This window comes from Rissa tridactyla, chromosome 2 (assembly GCF_028500815.1).
Source record: "Rissa tridactyla isolate bRisTri1 chromosome 2, bRisTri1.patW.cur.20221130, whole genome shotgun sequence".
Taxonomy (NCBI): Eukaryota; Metazoa; Chordata; class Aves; order Charadriiformes; family Laridae; genus Rissa; species Rissa tridactyla.
This window is the reverse complement of record NC_071467.1, coordinates 120,074,884-120,092,927: the sequence shown is the minus strand read 5'-3', so window position 1 is coordinate 120,092,927 and position 18,044 is coordinate 120,074,884. Positions and strand designations below refer to the sequence as shown.

Below are 18,044 nucleotides of genomic sequence, written 5' to 3'. Positions count from 1 at the left end.
AACCACACCATTTCCAAGATGAAAGCTAAATTACTTCCTTGCATCCTTCCCAATGACAGTGTAAGCACAGGGCCCCTTCTAGGGTGCGGGGAGGCCAGGCTTTAGTCATCTTAGTCCACGCCAAGACCGAACGCCACTTCACCTCAAGGGCGGGGGATGCCGGCACAAACGGAGCCAAGGGGGCCGCTGGGCGGCCTGAGAGGCTCCAACGGCACTCTCAGCCTCCTCGGGAGGGGCTGTCGCAGCGTTCTATGGGGACAGACACCCACCACCACCACCACCATCACCCTCTGGGGCTGCCGTTCCCGTCCCTCTTTCACTCCGCGGCGGGCACTGACAGGCAAGGCCGGCCCCCGAGGCGGAAAACAGCCGACAGTCTCCCGAGGAGCCCTGTCCCGGCGGGTCACGATCCACCTGCGCGGCCGGCCCCACACACGGCTCCCCTCAGGGGGAGGCGGAAGCAGGGGAGGCCCCACGCGCGCGCGGGGCAATGTCCGCCTGTCACACGCGCGGAGCCCCACCCCGCGCGCCCGGCCGCAGCACGCACACGCCCTCCCGTTCAACCCAAACCCGTTCGCCTTTCCCCCGCCCCGCCCGGCTCGGCTCGGCCAATCCCCAGGCACGCCGCCACCTCCCCCGCCCGTCACGCAACTCTGACGTCGCGACGTCGGTGACTTGCCCCTGGAGACTTCTGACTGGGCCGGCGGGCCTTGCCTTCCTGCGCCGCTGATTGGCCGGGGCGCCGCGGCGCATGCGCGGAAGGGGGGTGGGACGACCCACAGGCGGAAGGTTCCGCCCCTTTCTCCTCAGCCCGGCCCTGCCGCGGGCCGCCCCCCCACCCCCTCCTTCACCCCTCCTCCCTTTCGGGCCGTGTCAAGCGGCGGCCACCAACGTGGAGCCTTCTCGCGCCGGGTGTCGGGCGGGCTCCCGCGGACCCGGTCAGCCGCAGCCGTTAGGGGCCGCGCTCGCTTGCCCTCGGTGAGGGGCGGCAGGCAGCGGGGAGGCCGCGCCGCCGCTGCACGGGGCTCACCTGTTGGCCCGGGCCGCCGCTACCCTCTCCTTCTACTCTCCCCCCCGCCCCCCCCCGCCCCGTTTGGGAGCGGCCGCCGCCATGGCGGAGACGGAGGAGCGGAGCCTCGACGACTTCTTCGCCAAGCGGGACAAGAAGAAGCGGAAGGAGAAGAGCAGCCGAGGGGCCGCCGCCGCCTCCGGCGCCTCCAACGCCGCCTCTAACGCCGCGGGGGCGGCCGCGGCGGCCGGCGGAAACCGTCCGGCTGACGGCAGCGGCTCCGGGGCCGCCGCCTCCACCGCCGGCTCCGCCAAAACGACGACCAAGGTGCGGCCGGGGTGAAAGCGGGGAGGGGTGGAGGGGGGGAGAGCGGGGCCGCTCCGTCGGGGCGGCGGTGGGGGAAGGGTCACGGCTTCCTCCGCCGGGCCGGTAGCCGCCTTCCTGCCGGTAGGGGGAGCCGCAGCCGGGCCGGGGGAGCAGCGGCGCCGCCCGGCCATGCGGGCTCCCTGGGCGGCGTGGGGCCTGGCGGGGCTCCGGCCCGAGCGGACTCTTGGCCTCGCAATGCCCCTTATATCCGCATGTAGAGGCGGGGCGGGGGGGGAGCGGGGCCGGTTCCCGGTCCGTAGCGTCGGTTCTGCTCAGCCCTCCCCGGATTCTGGCTGTGGGCGTAAGGCAGCGGCCGGAGCTGGGGATTTGTATCGGGTGCCAGCCGTCGGCCACCTGGGTGTGTGGCGTGTGGCCTGTGGACCTTGGCGATAAGATCCCCCTGGCTCTCTGCAGGCAAAGTATGCCGAGCTCTTTGCCTTTTTGCCAGGAAGGGTTTTACTGCCAGTAATTTTTTTTATTTTTTTTTCCCTACCGTATTACAGCGAAAAGATGAGAATGCAAGAGGAGCTTAAGTGCTTGTAGTTGAGTTTACTGCCTTACAACTGGCCGTGCTGTACATTTTAAAAATTTAATTTTAAGAAATACTCTGGTATTTCCTAATGTTGTTTAACCTGTGGAGCTTGATACCTGCAGTAGCTTTCTAAGTAGACCAGCGTCTACTAGACCAGGGTGGTAATCTTTCAGCTGCTCTTCTGCACACTTGCTTGTAGAAAAATACCTGATTTTGACTGAAGCTTGTACTTGGATTAGAAATAAAGATCATTAAATGTAGAAAGGTATGTTAGTTTGGAAACTGTGATGTTTCCATGGAGATGGGGATATGAGGAATCTAAAAGACTTTAGGGCTGTAGACTGACGGTCTTCCACAAGACTGAATCTTCAGCAGACAGTGCAGTAAGACAGTGTAGAAGATCGTAGGACAGGGCTCTTAAAAGGAGCTGTATTCTCAGCCGTTCAGTAGAAAGGGGGCTATGCCATTGGCAGACTTTACTTGCAGTTCTTAGTACTTAAAGTAATATAACTGCATTTCATGTCGAGTGTAGGAATTATGTAAACTACTAATTAGGCTGTGTGTGTCTTAAAGCTGTGACTAGGAACATGGGAAGACTGCCTATCTGTTCCGGGTCATTTCTACCTTAATAAGGTCTTCTACCTTAATAACCCCAGAATCTGCTGATTACACACTAGGACAAAACTGGCCACACTTAGGTGAGTCCCTCTTTCCCCAAACAGGTAATCAAACACCTGTTTTAAAACCTTAAAGTGGTGCTCTCCAGTGGCTAGTATTCCACTGCTTTTGTGTACTAAGATTGCGGTGGTTTTGAAGCTAGCCTTTTTGCTATTATAAAAACATTAAGAAAACAAGAAAGACTGTAAATGTGTCTGTGAATGTGAAAAAGTACCAATATTAATCTTTGTCATAAATCCACTGTAAGCCATTCCAAATGTTCGTTACTGTTTGGCTTATAAAATAGGTGATGGAAAAACAAACCTAAAGCTTCATGTGCATTCAAGCTGTCATAAATGCTTACTGTTAGTAAAAGGGAGAGATCTTGCCCTTGTATTTCCCTGGCCTTGACTGCACTGTCCTGTTCTCTACTTTGTGTTGTCCCTTGACTTTCCACTGGATTTTTACTGAGATGATGTCATTTTCTTTCACTTGAATGACTTTTTTGCTGGGGCATTTCTTAGCTGTTCTAGTGACTTAAAATCAGCTCACGAGTGCATCCTAGATGACATATAGTAAGTTAGGGGAGGAGGGAGTGGAAGCCTTTCCCCTGTTGATAGTGGTGCACACAGATTGATTTCCCATGGAACTGCACCTTCATCCTTAGTTTTCTTTGTATTATCTTAGTTACGTTCTTTTCTGCTTTCCGTGTAAAGAAGATAACTTACATTTTTCTCTTCTTACAGGAAGAGGATGATTGGAAGGAGTTTGAGCAAAAGGAAGAAATTGATTATAGTGGTCTTAGAGTTCAGTCCATGCAAATAAGGTACTACTTTTTAATTTTTCTCTCCAATATAACCATTACCTATGTCTAAAAAGTATGTTCCTGCCTCATGGAGTCCAATTAAACAGAGGCTTGATATGTTTCTGCTAGTGTAGAAGTTTGCGGTAGGGTAACTTAAGTTTCACTGTTCTGTGCTAATCTTCACTTTATTTTCTAAATCGCTGTTGATGTTCTAGGTCTATCTGTTTTGGTTGGGACTCAAATTTTTATTACAAATGCCTAACATTCCCTTCTGTAAAGATAGTAAAGTAGGAATTCCTCTGAGAGAGGAGTAGTAATACCCACTGAATATAGTAATTCCCACTGAATCATTTGACTGCTCTAAGGGTATCTGACTCAATCTATTCAGCATCTTAGTTTGGGGAGTGAATTCCTGTACCATTACATTTTTATTTCAAAAAAAACGAAAACATAGTTGGTAAAACTAGTGTCTTGTGACAAGACCCCATAGGACTGCATGTGTGCATCTCATCCAAGATTCTTTGCTTGGTTTTTCATTGGTTTTGGACCAGAGTACAGGAACAATCTAATCTACTTAAGCTTGTCCTAGTTAAGAAAAACGTTTCATCAAAAATCCCTTTTCTGACCTCAAACTTAGATTGAGAATGTCACATAATCCTCATTGTCCAGGTATTGGTGATGTTCGCAATAATGCACGTTAAAATCATCTTGCCTGTAACCAGTGCGGTAGATGCTTTCTTCACTGAGTAGACCTTATGTATTCTTTGATTTTATTTTTTTTTAACCCACACCACACATCCTCCTTTTAGTTAACTAGTCCTTTTAGGCCATTTGTACGTATTTGGTCCACAAGCTGTCCATACCGTGGAAGTGTCACAGCAGATAATGACATGTCTGAATGGACAAGTAACAAGTGGGCTGCTGCTTCACTGACTACTAGTACTGTTTGTTTGAAAAGTGAGTACTTTGGTTTTCCAGACAAAGGCCGTCATTCTGAATGCTTTTGATGCTGTGGCAGATTTTCAGGGATGTGGAAGGTTCTGCCACAGGATTTTGTGACCACTCAGTTAATGTATTCAAGGGGAGAGTGGAGAAGTAAATGGAAGAAAAACCCACTGGAGGTTATAAATTCTCTAGCTCTGGAGATCTCTCTGCTGAAAATAAGACACAGTATCTGGTAGGGGTGGGATGTTATGTGTACTTGCTCTGTTCTAGCTAGTCTGTAGGCATCTGCTTCTGACTAGTTTAAAATTGGATAGTGATGTGTTTAGGCCCTTGGTCCAGCTTACTATGATTATTACTGTATTTGGATGAACAGTGAAAGGCTGTTTAATTTTCAGAAATAATACGTATTTTTAACTGTTCTCTGATTATTACTTATACAGAAAGCTTATCCAATTGTGATTAGTAGGATTTGGTGTATTATAAACTTCTGTATTCACACTTTGCTGCTGCTGTTCAGATTAGTGTCTTTTTTTTTTAACAGCCTCACCCTCCACGTATGTTCCGTTATACCACAAAGCTTTCTGTAGTAGCTTTGTCTAGCAAATTACTTTGACTCTCTTGACTATTTCTATGCAAAATAAAATAGTCTAAATAAAATACTGTCAGGCTTATGCATAGGATTTATCTTTAAAAATGGCGTATTTTTCTCTCTGTATTTTTTATTTGCCTGCTTAAAAAGAATCTGAGTTGGTTTGTAGACTGTGTGGGTAATAGAAGAGTGATTCTCAGGTAGTTGTGCTTATAGGGGAAGGGAGATCAGGACTTGCTTTCTGTCACTGCTTTTTCACAATTTCCTCCTCTTGATTAAAGCATTTTATGGAAGCTGGACTTGTAGCCCTTTCCTGCCTTATCTTCGTATCACTTCCAAGTGCATGTCTAAGTAAGAAAAAAGTCTTTAAGCTCAAACTAAGAAATTGCTTTATTTGGTCACTTAGTACAGTTTGAATTTGTCTTTTTCTTTAAGAACTCTTCTCCTTCTCAATTGCCAGGTTATGTAGTAGTGTGCCAAAAGTTGTTCAGGTGGATGTACTAATACAGTGGTTACAGGACTAATGTAGTCTGGTTAAATCTAGTATCTTCAGTACAGTAGCTGTGAAATCTTGTCTGTGGCGATTGCGTAATCTCTTAAAGTCTTAAACTCCTGTTTGTAAAATGCTACTTACAATTTCTCTTTTACAGTGAAAAAGAAGATGACGAAAGTGAAAAAAGAGAAGAACCCGGTGACAACTGGGAGGAGACTGGTGGTGGTATAGACAGATCATCTGGTCCTTGGAACAAGTCAGCTCCTGCACCAGCACCTGTCGTTGAACCAATTGGTAAATTTAACTCAGAGCTGTTGCTTTTTCCAGGTGGAAAAGCTGCTCAGAAGATAGAGCTCAAGGAGCAGTTCCTATTCAGGCACCTTTTAACATACTAGTGGCTTGTTTGACATATTAGCGAATGAGTAAATCTTCTGTAAAGGGATTTGAGGAACTGAATTAATAGTACTCTCAGATACTTCAATTAAAAATGAATGGAGGGGTTTTTATTTCCGACTTTGAAAGGTGGGGGAGAAGAATTCCATCTTTGAAGGAGATCCCTCTGCTTCGCAATCTGCAAAATACCTTTTGGGCACACTTCTTTTAATCTAAAAATACTGCTTTGACAATTAAGTGTTCAGCTAATATCTGGTGTCTGATACTGCAGTTCTTGAGTAGGGTTCCGTGGTTGTTAGTATGCTTTTCAAATCAGTTCTAGGGTATAGAGAATGTGGTGTTACAAAATTGATTCTTTAACTGGGATAGGACTTTAGTTTTGATTAAATACAATTCATTAGGATCAGCAGAGATAAACTACTTAGCCACAACCTGAGTTCAGACTATTCTCTTCCATTGAGAAATTCATTGAAAATCGGCCTGCAGTGTTTTTTTCCTGTTTGTACAGGCAAGGTGGTAAAGTTAATTAATCAGTGGTATTTCATTGTACATTGTTACTTTAAATATGAACTATTTGGATATTCTCTTCTGCATCCAGAGAGGTGCTTTAAATAAGATTTGGCAAATATATAATTATGTGTTTAAATATCTAATTTTAAATGTAAGCTGCTAATAAATTGCAAATAAGAAACATGAAGTCCTCATCAGTGGTTTTGATTCCCTGAGCTTTGTGAGGCGATACACTGGAGCCACACTTTAATTTGACTAAGTATAGGTTAAATTAGGTGACACCTGATTTTCTGCCTTGTCTAAAATATTTGCTTCCAGAGCTTTAAAAGGTCCAAAACCATACTTCTAAGATTCTTTTTTTTTTATTTGTGAGTTTTTTCAGATATGCATGCAAACTTATTCACTTTTCTAAATCTTGTTCTTATAACTAGTTACAGAAACCCCAGAACCAGTTCAGACTGGTGGTGTGTACAGGCCGCCTGGCGCCAGGGAGGGCGGCAGACCACGGAGAGCACAGCAAGGACCACCAGAAATCTATAGTGATACGCAGTTTCCATCACTGCAGTCCACCGCCAAGCTTGTAGACAGTCGAAAGTAAGTACATGCCATTAATTCCCTAAGAGATGTATTTTAACTGCCTCTCTAGGTTCTTAATTTGTTTTAGGGCTTAAGCCTGAATCTTTCCACAGAGGAAAGAAATAATGAAGAAATTATTTTGTTTGGCAAAGAGATATGGGAGAGATCTTGATTGTATTTTCCAACTCTAGGAAGGGCTTCCCATGACAAAACTTGCATAGGACGTAGCCCAGTGAGATAGTCAAACAAGACTGCCAGTCGCCTTACCTAGTTGACTTGCTGAAGGATTTCCCTGAAGCAGAATATTTCGGCTCTTGACAGCATCTGGTTCCCTGATGAGGGACTAGCCATGGTGAGGCTGTGTGCTACTACCATCAGTAGACATGAGTAAGATGTCATGAGCACACTGCCTTCTCATTAGAGATGTGAAGGTAAATTAAATGGAGGAATGGTGTTTAATACAAGTCAATAAACTTGCTGTCTGAGCTGTGGTTTACAATGAGGACCCCCCTCTCAGTTTTGCTGAAGTACTTTGTATTTTGTGGTGCCAAAGACTTGAGTCACACCCTGCTTTTGAGTCCTGATCTTTCCATAACCTCATTCCTTACAGAAAAGATAGCTAGGCCGATACATGATTCACTTGGGGCTTAGGGTTTTATTTTTTCTCTGCTTGCTGTGCTATTGACTACAGTCTAGCAGAAGCTTTGTTTCTACTTCTGTTTGGTTGGGTGGTTTTTTTTTCTTTTTGTTGTGTGGCTTCAGCTGCTTGGCAAATGAGATATGCTGTCATTGATGCTGTAGGGTTTGAATGGTGCAAATTGAGCTAAGATGAAATTCTGAGCATTCTAGAAATGGAATTCTTCTTTCTAAAACCTATTTTTAATAAATGCATTTACATTTACTTTTGAGAATGTTAATATTGAAATTTAGAATGTAATCTGAATTGTACTGGGTGATGAGCTTGATTCTGGAGATAAGTTTTTACAAGACTTGCTTGGGAATGTTTGGCTGTTCTGTTAAAATTCTAGACCTTAGTGTTCTGTGTTCATAATGGTTTTGTTGGGATGGGGTGTAAATCGACTAGAAATTCACAATTCACAAGCTAGTGATGAGATATTTACTGATTACATTTATTTTCCCTTAGGGATAAAGAAATGGAGAAGAGCTTTGAAGTAGTAAAACACAAAACTAGAGGTAGGGATGAGGTCTCAAAAAACCAGGCACTTAAACTTCAGCTAGACAACCAGTATGCTGTGCTTGGGGATCAGTAGAGCTGCATACACATTACAATTAAGGAATACTTTTTTGGTAACCCTTCTACTAAGGTAACTAAACTACAGCTAACGGCTATGATGAACATGCCACCTTATTTCTGCTGGATCTACTGCAGCAAGTGCAGACTACTTTGACGTAAGTGATTGGTTCTCCTGCACTATGGAAGCATAATATGTTACAACTTCTCCATTGGATATGGGGCAAATTAATGTAAATGATTGAACAAGAGTCATCAGTGTTCTTTAATTGCTCAGAAAGATACCTACAGCCAGTGGTCATTTCAAAATCTTTTTATGTTCAGATACTGAGCCTTCGTAAAGGTTGACTACCTCAGACTTGCTGCACTCATTGTGGACACCATGTGGATCACAACTTCTGGAAGAGAAGGTTACAGCTGTTTTAGTGGCCATCTGAAACTTGAAACCAGCTCTACTGGATTCCTGTCAGAAATCCTGCAGAAGTCAGCCATTTGGTTCCAATTTGCTATAACAAAGATTTAAGTGACCTTAATGACAAACCTATTCTGTTCCCCTTCTGAGGAATCCTGTCATGTGTAGCCATAGCCTACTAGAGACTTCTGGAGCATACCATACCACTCATACTATCCAAGTATAACAGAGCTGTAGTTTGTTTACCTTTTTAGATAGCTGTACTGAAGTAACTGCAAAAGAAGTTAAAACTCATTCAGTATCAGATTTGAAGAATGTTGGGTTTGAATGGTCTGTTTGCATTAGCCATTTTCACAGTTGTCTGTTTAAGCATTTATTTTTTTTCTGTTCTCCACTAAAAAAAAAAAAAGCCTGCCTTGTTTCTGGTATCAAATTGCAGTATATTTAAATAATGATGAGATGTTGTAGTGAAATAGGGTTTATTTTGTCTTTTGTCATGAGGTTTGTCTTTCTCACCCTAAAGCACTAAGACTTGAGAGTTTTGATTTGACACAGAGGTATCCAAGCTCCAACTACAGTCTTCAGAATTTGTCTTTTAAAAGTGAGATACATGGCAGTAGCGATAATAGATAAAAATTTCTCTTCTATTAAAAATAGTTATTTGTTTGTTGAAGGGTAATGGTTACTTGATAACCAAAATAACTTAGTATGCAGAGGGGATAACTAAAGCTGGTAAGCCTTATTTGTTTGGCTACTTCTGTGAAGCATGCAGGCTTTTTGAGGCAGAAATCCTCGAAGTAAAACTCATAAATGGTGTTTATTCAAAGTCAGGAAACTTAGTAATAAGGGAAGGCAGTGACTTCTTTAAGTTGCTGTCATCTCTGAATTAATTTAGTGGAAGTCGGCAAAACAGCACTGATACACTAAGAATATAGGACATTGCCCCTAACTCTGATTCGATGAGTGAAACCTGTCAAATACCAAAAGTGTCCTGCTGTAACTGTTTTTCTCTTCTCTGAATTCTTACACCAGAAGCAAAATGAAGTACAATAGCGGCGTGCTCCAGTGTTGAGGTTTCTCAGAGTAAATGCCAAAAAATAGACCCAACATCTATAAGTTGCCAATGGCGAGATAAACAAGGGAACAAACCAAAATTTGCTTATGTGTGTGGGAGTACTGTGTATGTGCAGAAGATGAGGATAGTGCAGGAATCGCCTAGTTGGGTTCCCTTTGACTAACTGCTGACTCGCTTTAAATCTACTTCTCTGAGGCCAATGGGAATTTTGCTGTTGACTTCAGTGGGGCTGGGGTTTCCCCTGGTTCTTTTGTGCACAGACTAAAACTGGCCTTGCCCTTGCAGAGTTAACTGTCTCTAAAACTTCTGCTAGAAGCTGCTATTAAAGAGAGGGCTCAAGAGACTATTCTTAAAGTTGGAGACTTCATTTGGAATCAAACCCCCACTGAAAGACTGATACGGATACCTTGGACTCTGAGCCATGTATCTTCCTTGAAAATACATTGTTGCCAGCAAAACTGTTGATTTGTCACTAAAGATTTCTGTGGAAGTCGTGGTGAATGGACATGTCGCTTGATGTGGTAGAAAGATGAAATCTTAAAACGCTTTTCCTGATGCTCTAAAGTGATTGAGATCACCAATGCACATGAATCGAGTTTTAGTCTACTGTATGAAGGGTAGATGAGACTGTCCATTGTACCATCTTTATTTGAGGTTTTGGGCATGAATTCTGGCAGTTCAAGAAAACCCTGTAACAATTTCAAATCAAATAAAATGGAAATATACATGGATTCTGGAGTCTAATGAATCTTTACCTTTAGTTCTAGCTTATGACTGCACAACAGCTGAGGAAATGTAGAACATTTGGATCTCTTAAGGGACAGGCCATGAAGTGGGTGGTCAGCCTTATGGTCAGGTGGGCTGTGTTTAAGAGCTTATAGCAGTGCATATTAATATGACTTTTATTTATACATAGAAGTTTAGTTTGCTACCCATCAGAGTGTCTTTTTACTCCCACCATATGGGACTGGTTTGAGATTGTGAATTGAATATAAATGAAGCTTTGATTTGCTTTTCACTTGAAAGTAGCTCTGCTAAATTAAAGAATGGAAAAAAAAAAAAAAACAACCCCAAACCTCTGGATGGCTGCTGTCACCAGAGTCCATCAGCTACCGATAATTAGAGGTTATTTTGGAGGCTTTTCTTAAGCATTCCATTTCAGGTTCTTTCTGGAGGCATAAAGGAAAAAAAATCAGAAATGCAGCAGATTTCCTTAGTACAGAATGTTAAACTATTTTAAAGTGTTTCTTGTGTTAAATATCGCTGCCAGCAACTATCAAAATGCCAGTCGTCAGTATCTTCCTTGTAACAATTAATTGCTCTGCATGCCTCAGATTTTCAAAGTCAGTTCTTTGTGGAAGCTCAGTATGCTTTTGGGACCCTGAAGTCCAACTCTATCTGGTTTGTTGTTGCTTTCATTCAAGGCATGCTAAGAATGTCCATTTCATTCCTTCAAAATGCCCGTTGAAGGCTCATTCCATAAATGAAGGATTGTCAGTTGTAGAAATGAGATTCTTGATGCCAGTCGGTAAAATGCAGTTGGGTGCGGCCTCAGGAACTTCCTAACCTGTAACATGCTTTTATGGTGGGTTAGTTATTAATTCCCAATTTAAAGGTTCCATTTTACTTTCCCTGGCTTAAAATTAAAAAAACAGCCATAAAGTTAGTGACTTGCTAGTAGAACATTTAAATGTCCAGTACTTACTGGGAAAGGAATGACTTGGATTTGTGGTTCTCAGTGACACAGCTATTTAAGGAGTGTTAAAATGCCAAAAATAGATAATTTTAATAAACTTGGACTTCCCAAATGCCCGTTGTATCACTATGGCTTCTGTATGGGCTTGAGCTGATGATAGATGTAGGAGAGGATTAGTTTTGCCCCTCCTCACCCTCCCTGATTTAGCTGTGCCATGTTTAATCTTATTCGCAAATGAAGAGGAATTGACAACTCGAAGTGACAGTCTCCTGCTACTTCAGTTTTGTGTTTGGAGGTAGCTTTACCAGTCATGTCCAAAGTAACTGTTGCAAAACTCATGAACAGATGAATTTTTAATGGTACAAATTGCGTTAGAGACCTAACACCACAGGGACTAGGATTCTTGGTATTTGCATCTGTTGACTCTTGGAAACTCTTTCACCACAGCATGGCTGAGACACCTGTGCTGTTCAGGTCAAGTAAAGAGAATATAAATTTGATAGGGCTGCACATCTTGGAGTTTGCTTTATCTGAGCTTCTGCTTGTATCTTTTTGTCTTTCTAATTTCGGCCTGGTTGAGCAGTTCTAAACTTGCTTGTGTTTTTCTGTCAAATACCATGACTAAAATGGAGCAGATGGTTCTTCATGTGCTTAGAAGATGCTTATTTACAAGATAATAATATTATTCTTTCCAATATTGACATGGTCAGAGAAATGAATACCTCATATTTTACATGACCAATTTGTATCAGAGGCCCAAGAAATTAAATTTTACCAAAACCACCTTGAGTACTTAAAAATATTTATGAATAGCCACAATCCAGGATTCATCACCTGACTGTAACTTCATTCCCAAATTGTCCCTCTGTTTTCAGCTTTTAACTTTGCAAATTGGTTTTAATGGTAAATAAGGGTTTTGTTTGAGAATATAAGAAAATAATAACATGCGTATTTAAATTTCAGATGTATAAATTAGGTACGTCCAAAGGGGGAGGAAATCTGACATATATTTGTCAAAATTGATAAATTCTTCAGAAAAAGTTAAGTCAGCTTGTCTGCATTGAGGTTAGTATGACAACCTGCAAGCTCTAGCAGATGGAAGAAGAAATGACAGCAGAAAACACAACTGAGGAGTCTAATACCAATTTGGATAAGTTGTAACTGTCGTGGATCTGGAGTTTGGCTTCTGAAGCATCAAGTATAGTTCCACCCTATGTTCTGTTTGAAGTGAAATAGAGCAGGAAGGAAGACTTTTTTTTTCCCTTTTTTTTTTTTTTTTTTTTAATGAGGGAGAGTGGACATTGTGCAAATAAAACACAGGATGTATAAGAGGAGAGGGATTAGGAAGGACGTTTTCTAAATTATAGTATTAAATGCATAGCCTGAGGTAGGGAGTGGAGTGTAAGTGGCTGGATAGGAGGAGAAGTGCTGCGTGGGTAAGCACTGCTTTTACAAGCGATAGATCCATCTGACTTTTTAAATCATCAAAAGTATTTGAAGTTCAGTACTCGAAGGAGGCATCCTATTTTATTTTTTCCCTTTAAAAAAAAAACCAAACACTTGGGAAAACCTGTCCAGCGAGAAAGTAGAACTGTGCATTGGTATAAAGCTGTCTAATCAGTTGCCTAAAGAGAGAACTGAGAAAGGACAAATTCCAATCTTACTAGGAAATAATTTGTTTCATGTTTAAGAAAACTCTTTTTTGCTTCTGTGTGATAAAAAGGTGAGACACTGATTCAAATTGCTATGAAGACATTTCCTTTTTTTTGTGAAGCATCTTCTAATGGTACGTATATCATGGGTTTATGTTCAGTTGCTTAGAATGTATGTTGGTGCAGCAAAGTTAATGAAGTTCGATAGGCTGCTTAGCTGGAATGCAATTATTAAAAATGTATCACAGTATTAATGAACAACCAGAAAAAGTAGCACATCTGGAATACTGGAATGGAAAGTATCATCTAAACCAACTGCGTGCACTGAAAAGAATCAAGCCCATTTTGTAGCAAGAGCACAGGACCAAGAGAATAGGATTTGGCCTTGGTTTTCCACTGAGCTGCTGTGTTAACTTCAAGTAATTTACAGTTTCCCCAGCTGTACCAAAAAAAACCAACAACCTACCTCACAGGGGTGTTGTGAGGCCAAAGCTGTTCTACGTCAAGGGCTGGGGCTGATGGAAGGTGCTACACAGGACTAAAAAATCTTTATTAAAAGATCTTTATATTAGCCTCCATTACAGTATTTTAATACTACTTTGGGAAAGGCTTATTTCTACAGAATGTAACATACGTTCTATTTAAGTATTATGTAATTAGACCTAACTTTAGTATGTATGGGTAAGGAAAAAGTTCAGGCTGAGCACTCTAACTGGTGTTTCCTCTCTTTTTGCAACCCAAATGGTATATTAATATGAGGCTTTTTGGTTTTATGTGGAATACATTAAAATCAATATTGCTATATTTTGTAAACCCCATGACTGAAATAAAATCCTGCTCACAGTTGATAGCCATCTCTTCTAATGTGGCTGTTAAAAGTTTGTTCAAATGATGTGAACTAGAAATGTTCACTCCTGAAAGTATGTATTTGTGTCAGGATACTGAGCGGTATTTTGGAATGTGGTTCTCTTCTCCTCTCCACACGTAAACACGCATTTGTCCTACCCTTCATCCTTTCCCATATTAAGTTGAGGTAGCATGCAGGTACAATGGAAATAGGGGAGAGAGAGTAATCTGAAATTCAAAACTTTTAAAATCTAGTATTAAGGCAGGCTGTGGAGGAAAAAGATGAAGTGAATAAAACAAAGGGAAATAGTTGCCCATGGAGAGGTTTCTGTGAAACGGGTAAAGGAAAGAAATGATCAGAAGATAGAGCCAAGAGGGGTAAGCCAGAGGGACGGGCAGGAGAGGAAGGAATACAGATACAGAAGAGGTGATTACCGTATTTACTGCTACCTCCTGTTTTATCAGTTAACTGCAGCTGAAAGAACATGAAGAAATAATTTTTATGAATACGCCCTTGTCTGCTGTTGGCGGTGATTTCATGGTTCGTTGCTCAGCTCTTACAGTGGGCCTGCAAATAGAAGCAGAGAACATGATGGTGGCATGCACGCAGGCAAATTAGACCTCTGGTGGGTCCTGGACAGAGATGAGGCCCAGCAGCTATCTTCTCCTACTGATATTTTTATCATTGTAGCACCTCTAAGACAGTTGTTAATGTGCATCAGCCGTGACAATTCTCTGTCAGAAACGATTACTGTTAAATTTCAACAAAATACTGCAGTTGCTTCAGAGGAGATGTTTAACTAGCTGAATAATAAGCATTAAAGAATAAAACAGGGGGTTTTTTTGAATACTTACGGTGATGATGATAACGAGCAATCAGCAGATTGGTAGGTGGCTTAAAATGACTGAGGTACATATCCTGTTACATGGTGGGGAGGAGAATTACTTTTTAGATGTATATCATCTACTCTTTTCCCCTCTTAACAAATAAACTAAATGGTCTTAACTGTCTTTCCAGCTACAAAGGGCTGCTTCTACTGCTCTTACTGCTTTCTTCCCTGTATTTTTCTAATATGTCACTTTTCTTAAGGTGCTGGTGAAACAGCAAATATTCATTGAGGACCTCTAAGAGAAATACATGCTGTAATGTTTTTCCATATTGTTCTGTCTTTGATACAGCCTAACATCTTATTCGCTTTCTTGACTGCAACTACACATTGAGCAGATGTCTTCATCCAGCTGTCCATGGTTGATGCCTAGATCGTCCCCTTGAAAGATCACAACTAATTCAGAATCCACCAGAGCATGATGAGTGGTTTAAAGCCTTTCCAGTATTCATTGCCATGGGTTTATTTTCTGTTGATGTTCCCTTACCACTGAATGGCCAAGTTTAGAGAGGGAGATAGCTTACCCTGGCAATCACCACCTTCCCCAGTGCCGACAAACCTAATAACTTTCTATGGGCATTGGCTTTTGCCATCTGATAGACCCAGCTCTTCAGTTTCATGTATATAATTCAGTCTTCTGACCCGTGATTAGTGTGGCATGCTCTTAATAACTTTTACTCAAGCTGACCCTTTCTGTTCTGTTTCTTGTCTCCTATCTTCTGTATTGAATTTTCATTCTAGCTCAGTTATAGCATTGAATTCCTTGAGTTATAACTGCCTGCTTTATTTCAAATTTGCCTACAGAAAACTATTAGTTAAAGTGTTGTCATAGGCTTCCTTTTTTTAATTAAAACAAATCACTTATTCTGTATCTCTTTCAGAGTATGCACAACCATAACAAAATGATTCAAACCATAAAAACAGGCTGATACAAGAGAACAAATGCATTTAGAAACAGGCAAAACATACGTGAATCTGATCTCCCCAGAGCTCAACTTCATTGGTTTCAGTGGACTTACTTCTGTCACTTGAGATCAGTTTCGTTAAAACTTGATTTGAGCTCTTCTCACTTGAAATCTAGACACAACAGCCAGAATTGCGCACAAGTGAACAAGCCCCGTAGCAAACTTGTTTTAAATTTCTAAGTTAATCTGCTCTTTGTGGCAGAGAGGAAGCAGGTGTATTACTTGGTCTCGGACCAGCAACAGAATGGGCTCAGCCACGCTTAGGCTAACATACCTGTTGTAGTGTTCAACTGGGCATTGAAATTAGATTACAGTATTTGACACGAAGATGAGTGCAGCAGCACTGGGGGGCAGGCTTAGTCTTTGTGGTTTGTTTCATCTCTTCACATGCTCGTCTTGTACTTTGAAGGCTGTACATCTGTAAATAAGGTGAAGTCTTGAAGGGCTGCCTGCATTTACCAGTAATGTTGTGTTGATAAATACAAAGGAGGTGACATGAGGGAAGACTCAAGCCTGTTAGACGTATAGCCTAGCACCTAAGAGCTGCATTGTCTCAGTATCAGAATACTCTATCATATAGAACAGCTGCTTTTTGGTACTACTAACGCTACGTGGTTGAGAAGAATGTACCTTGGATTTTGTGTCCAAATAAATTGTATCATCTGTTGGGTTTTCTATTACGGCAGTTACTAGTATTGTGTCAAAAACAATTGTGGCTGATTGGAGTTTTATAAAGTCGGCAAATTGGAGCTGAGGTTTTTTGTTAATTTGGGGAGGGGCGGAAATAGAGCAGATTTAGCAATATCTGATAGTTGTTAGAATGTAGTACTTCGTACCCTCTCCCACATATCTAAAAGACTTATCTCTGCTGCTGCACTCACCAAAGCCCTGTCTTGCCACTGTAAATTCTTTCTGTGTTACTAACCACCCAGTAACCTTCAGGACTGACTAGTTCTCTGACTGTGCAGTGTCTTTAATCTGGGCAAACTGGCTTTGTAAACTGGCATGACAGTGTTTTCTAGATAATTGGCTCTGCTAATTTTTTTTTTTCCTGCAACTCAAGGCACAGCAAGAAAAAAAATATCTTGATTTGACCTTTCTTCGCCTTAGAGTATTCCCTCCTCCTTTTGTTCATCTACATTATTACCATGCCAAGGATTTCTAGTCAGGTGCCTGAATTATTCACCACTTACTTAGAAAGCAGTTTTATAAGCAGGAACTCCAGCGTCTTGGTCGTGCTGTATTTCTTCAGTCAGGGCTGTAGCATCACAAACATGGCTCCAGCTATTGCACAATTCCTTAGCAAGTCACTGCGATCTCAAAGAATTTAAACCTAAACCCTCAAGGGCTACACAGGAGCTTAACTCCCACAGAATACAGCAAAATGAAGGCAGTAGCACTGGTCCCAGTACAACACAGTCCAGCTATGAATAGGAGTAGAGTTGCATGACTGGTAGCTCAAACAGAACTGTCTTATCTATCTGGACAGCGGGGTCCAGCCTAATGCATTTTTATTTTTTTAATGAAGAGATGATGACTGAGTAAAGAATAGTAAGAGGATATCTCTGTAAGCAAAAAAATACAAAACTGAATTTGCTTTCAACAACGTACCAGAATGTCTCACCACCAGACTTAACGTGAAGAAACGAAGATAAAGCCCTTTGAGTGCTTATTGTAGTGCTAAAGAAAGAATGATGCTGTCTGGCTGGGAAAATGGGTGGTTGGGCGCCCACTGAGCACAGCAGAAACTGTTTCAGCGAAGTAGAGTACAATATGAGCTATTTCTGAGAATCCCTGTGTGGCCCCCGCAGTTAACACAGGAACCTAATGGTGCCTGTATATTTATATAATTATATGTTTATAGTCATAATTTAAGTTCAAAACCTGAACTATATATATATTTTTTTTGTCAGTAGATTTTTTTACCCTGGTTTACCTATCACAGCTTCTGCATTTGACAACTTCTAACTGTGCAGTGCACACGCCTGTTGTTGTCCTTTTGTCCCATGTTAGAGTAATGGTATCAAACTCTGTAAAGCACTTTTGTGATGTTTCCTGTGAAGAAAGCTGAAGAAAATAAATTTATCTTAACAAGCACCAACTGAATTTATACCTCCGCGTTTTGTCTCGCTGTGGTTGTGTTCGCCCCGCTCTTCGGTGTGACAGCGTGACGGAGAGCAGCGTTGCTGGGTGTCAGGGTGTTGTTCTAGGGGCTGGCTCAGGCTGTAGCAGCTGCTCCCTCGCCGTCACCATCTCTGCTTAGTGCCTGCCTTCCCCCTGGCTCACAGCCGATGTCCACCTGGGCAGCGCACGCTGGGGCCTGTTTGTGGCATGTACATAAACACAAGCTGAGGAGACAGATAGCTGGAGAACGGGGTAGTGCT

At 42.1% G+C, this 18,044-nt stretch overlaps 1 protein-coding gene across 4 annotated transcripts; it reads left to right on the top strand.

Moving 5' to 3' along the window:
* The first annotated feature begins 828 nt into the window (after positions 1 to 828).
* CDV3 (CDV3 homolog) lies at positions 829 to 13,704 on the top strand. Of its 4 annotated transcripts, XR_008464644.1 has the most exons (6): positions 831 to 1,336; positions 3,311 to 3,390; positions 5,554 to 5,690; positions 6,731 to 6,893; positions 8,201 to 8,285; positions 8,452 to 13,704. XR_008464644.1 is itself a non-coding variant. In XM_054189650.1 (5 exons), exons 1-5 carry the CDS (start codon positions 1,112 to 1,114, stop codon positions 8,144 to 8,146), a joined length of 732 nt encoding a protein of 243 aa, XP_054045625.1. In that variant the 5' UTR covers positions 829 to 1,111; the 3' UTR covers positions 8,147 to 8,194. The 4 variants fall into 4 exon arrangements, 3 of the variants coding, with proteins under 3 accessions (XP_054045625.1, XP_054045626.1, XP_054045627.1); XM_054189650.1 differs by lacking the exons at positions 8,201 to 8,285; positions 8,452 to 13,704 and adding an exon at positions 8,020 to 8,194 and having other exon boundaries at positions 829 to 1,336; XM_054189651.1 differs by lacking the exon at positions 8,201 to 8,285 and having other exon boundaries at positions 834 to 1,336.
* The last annotated feature ends 4,340 nt before the right edge of the window (positions 13,705 to 18,044 follow it).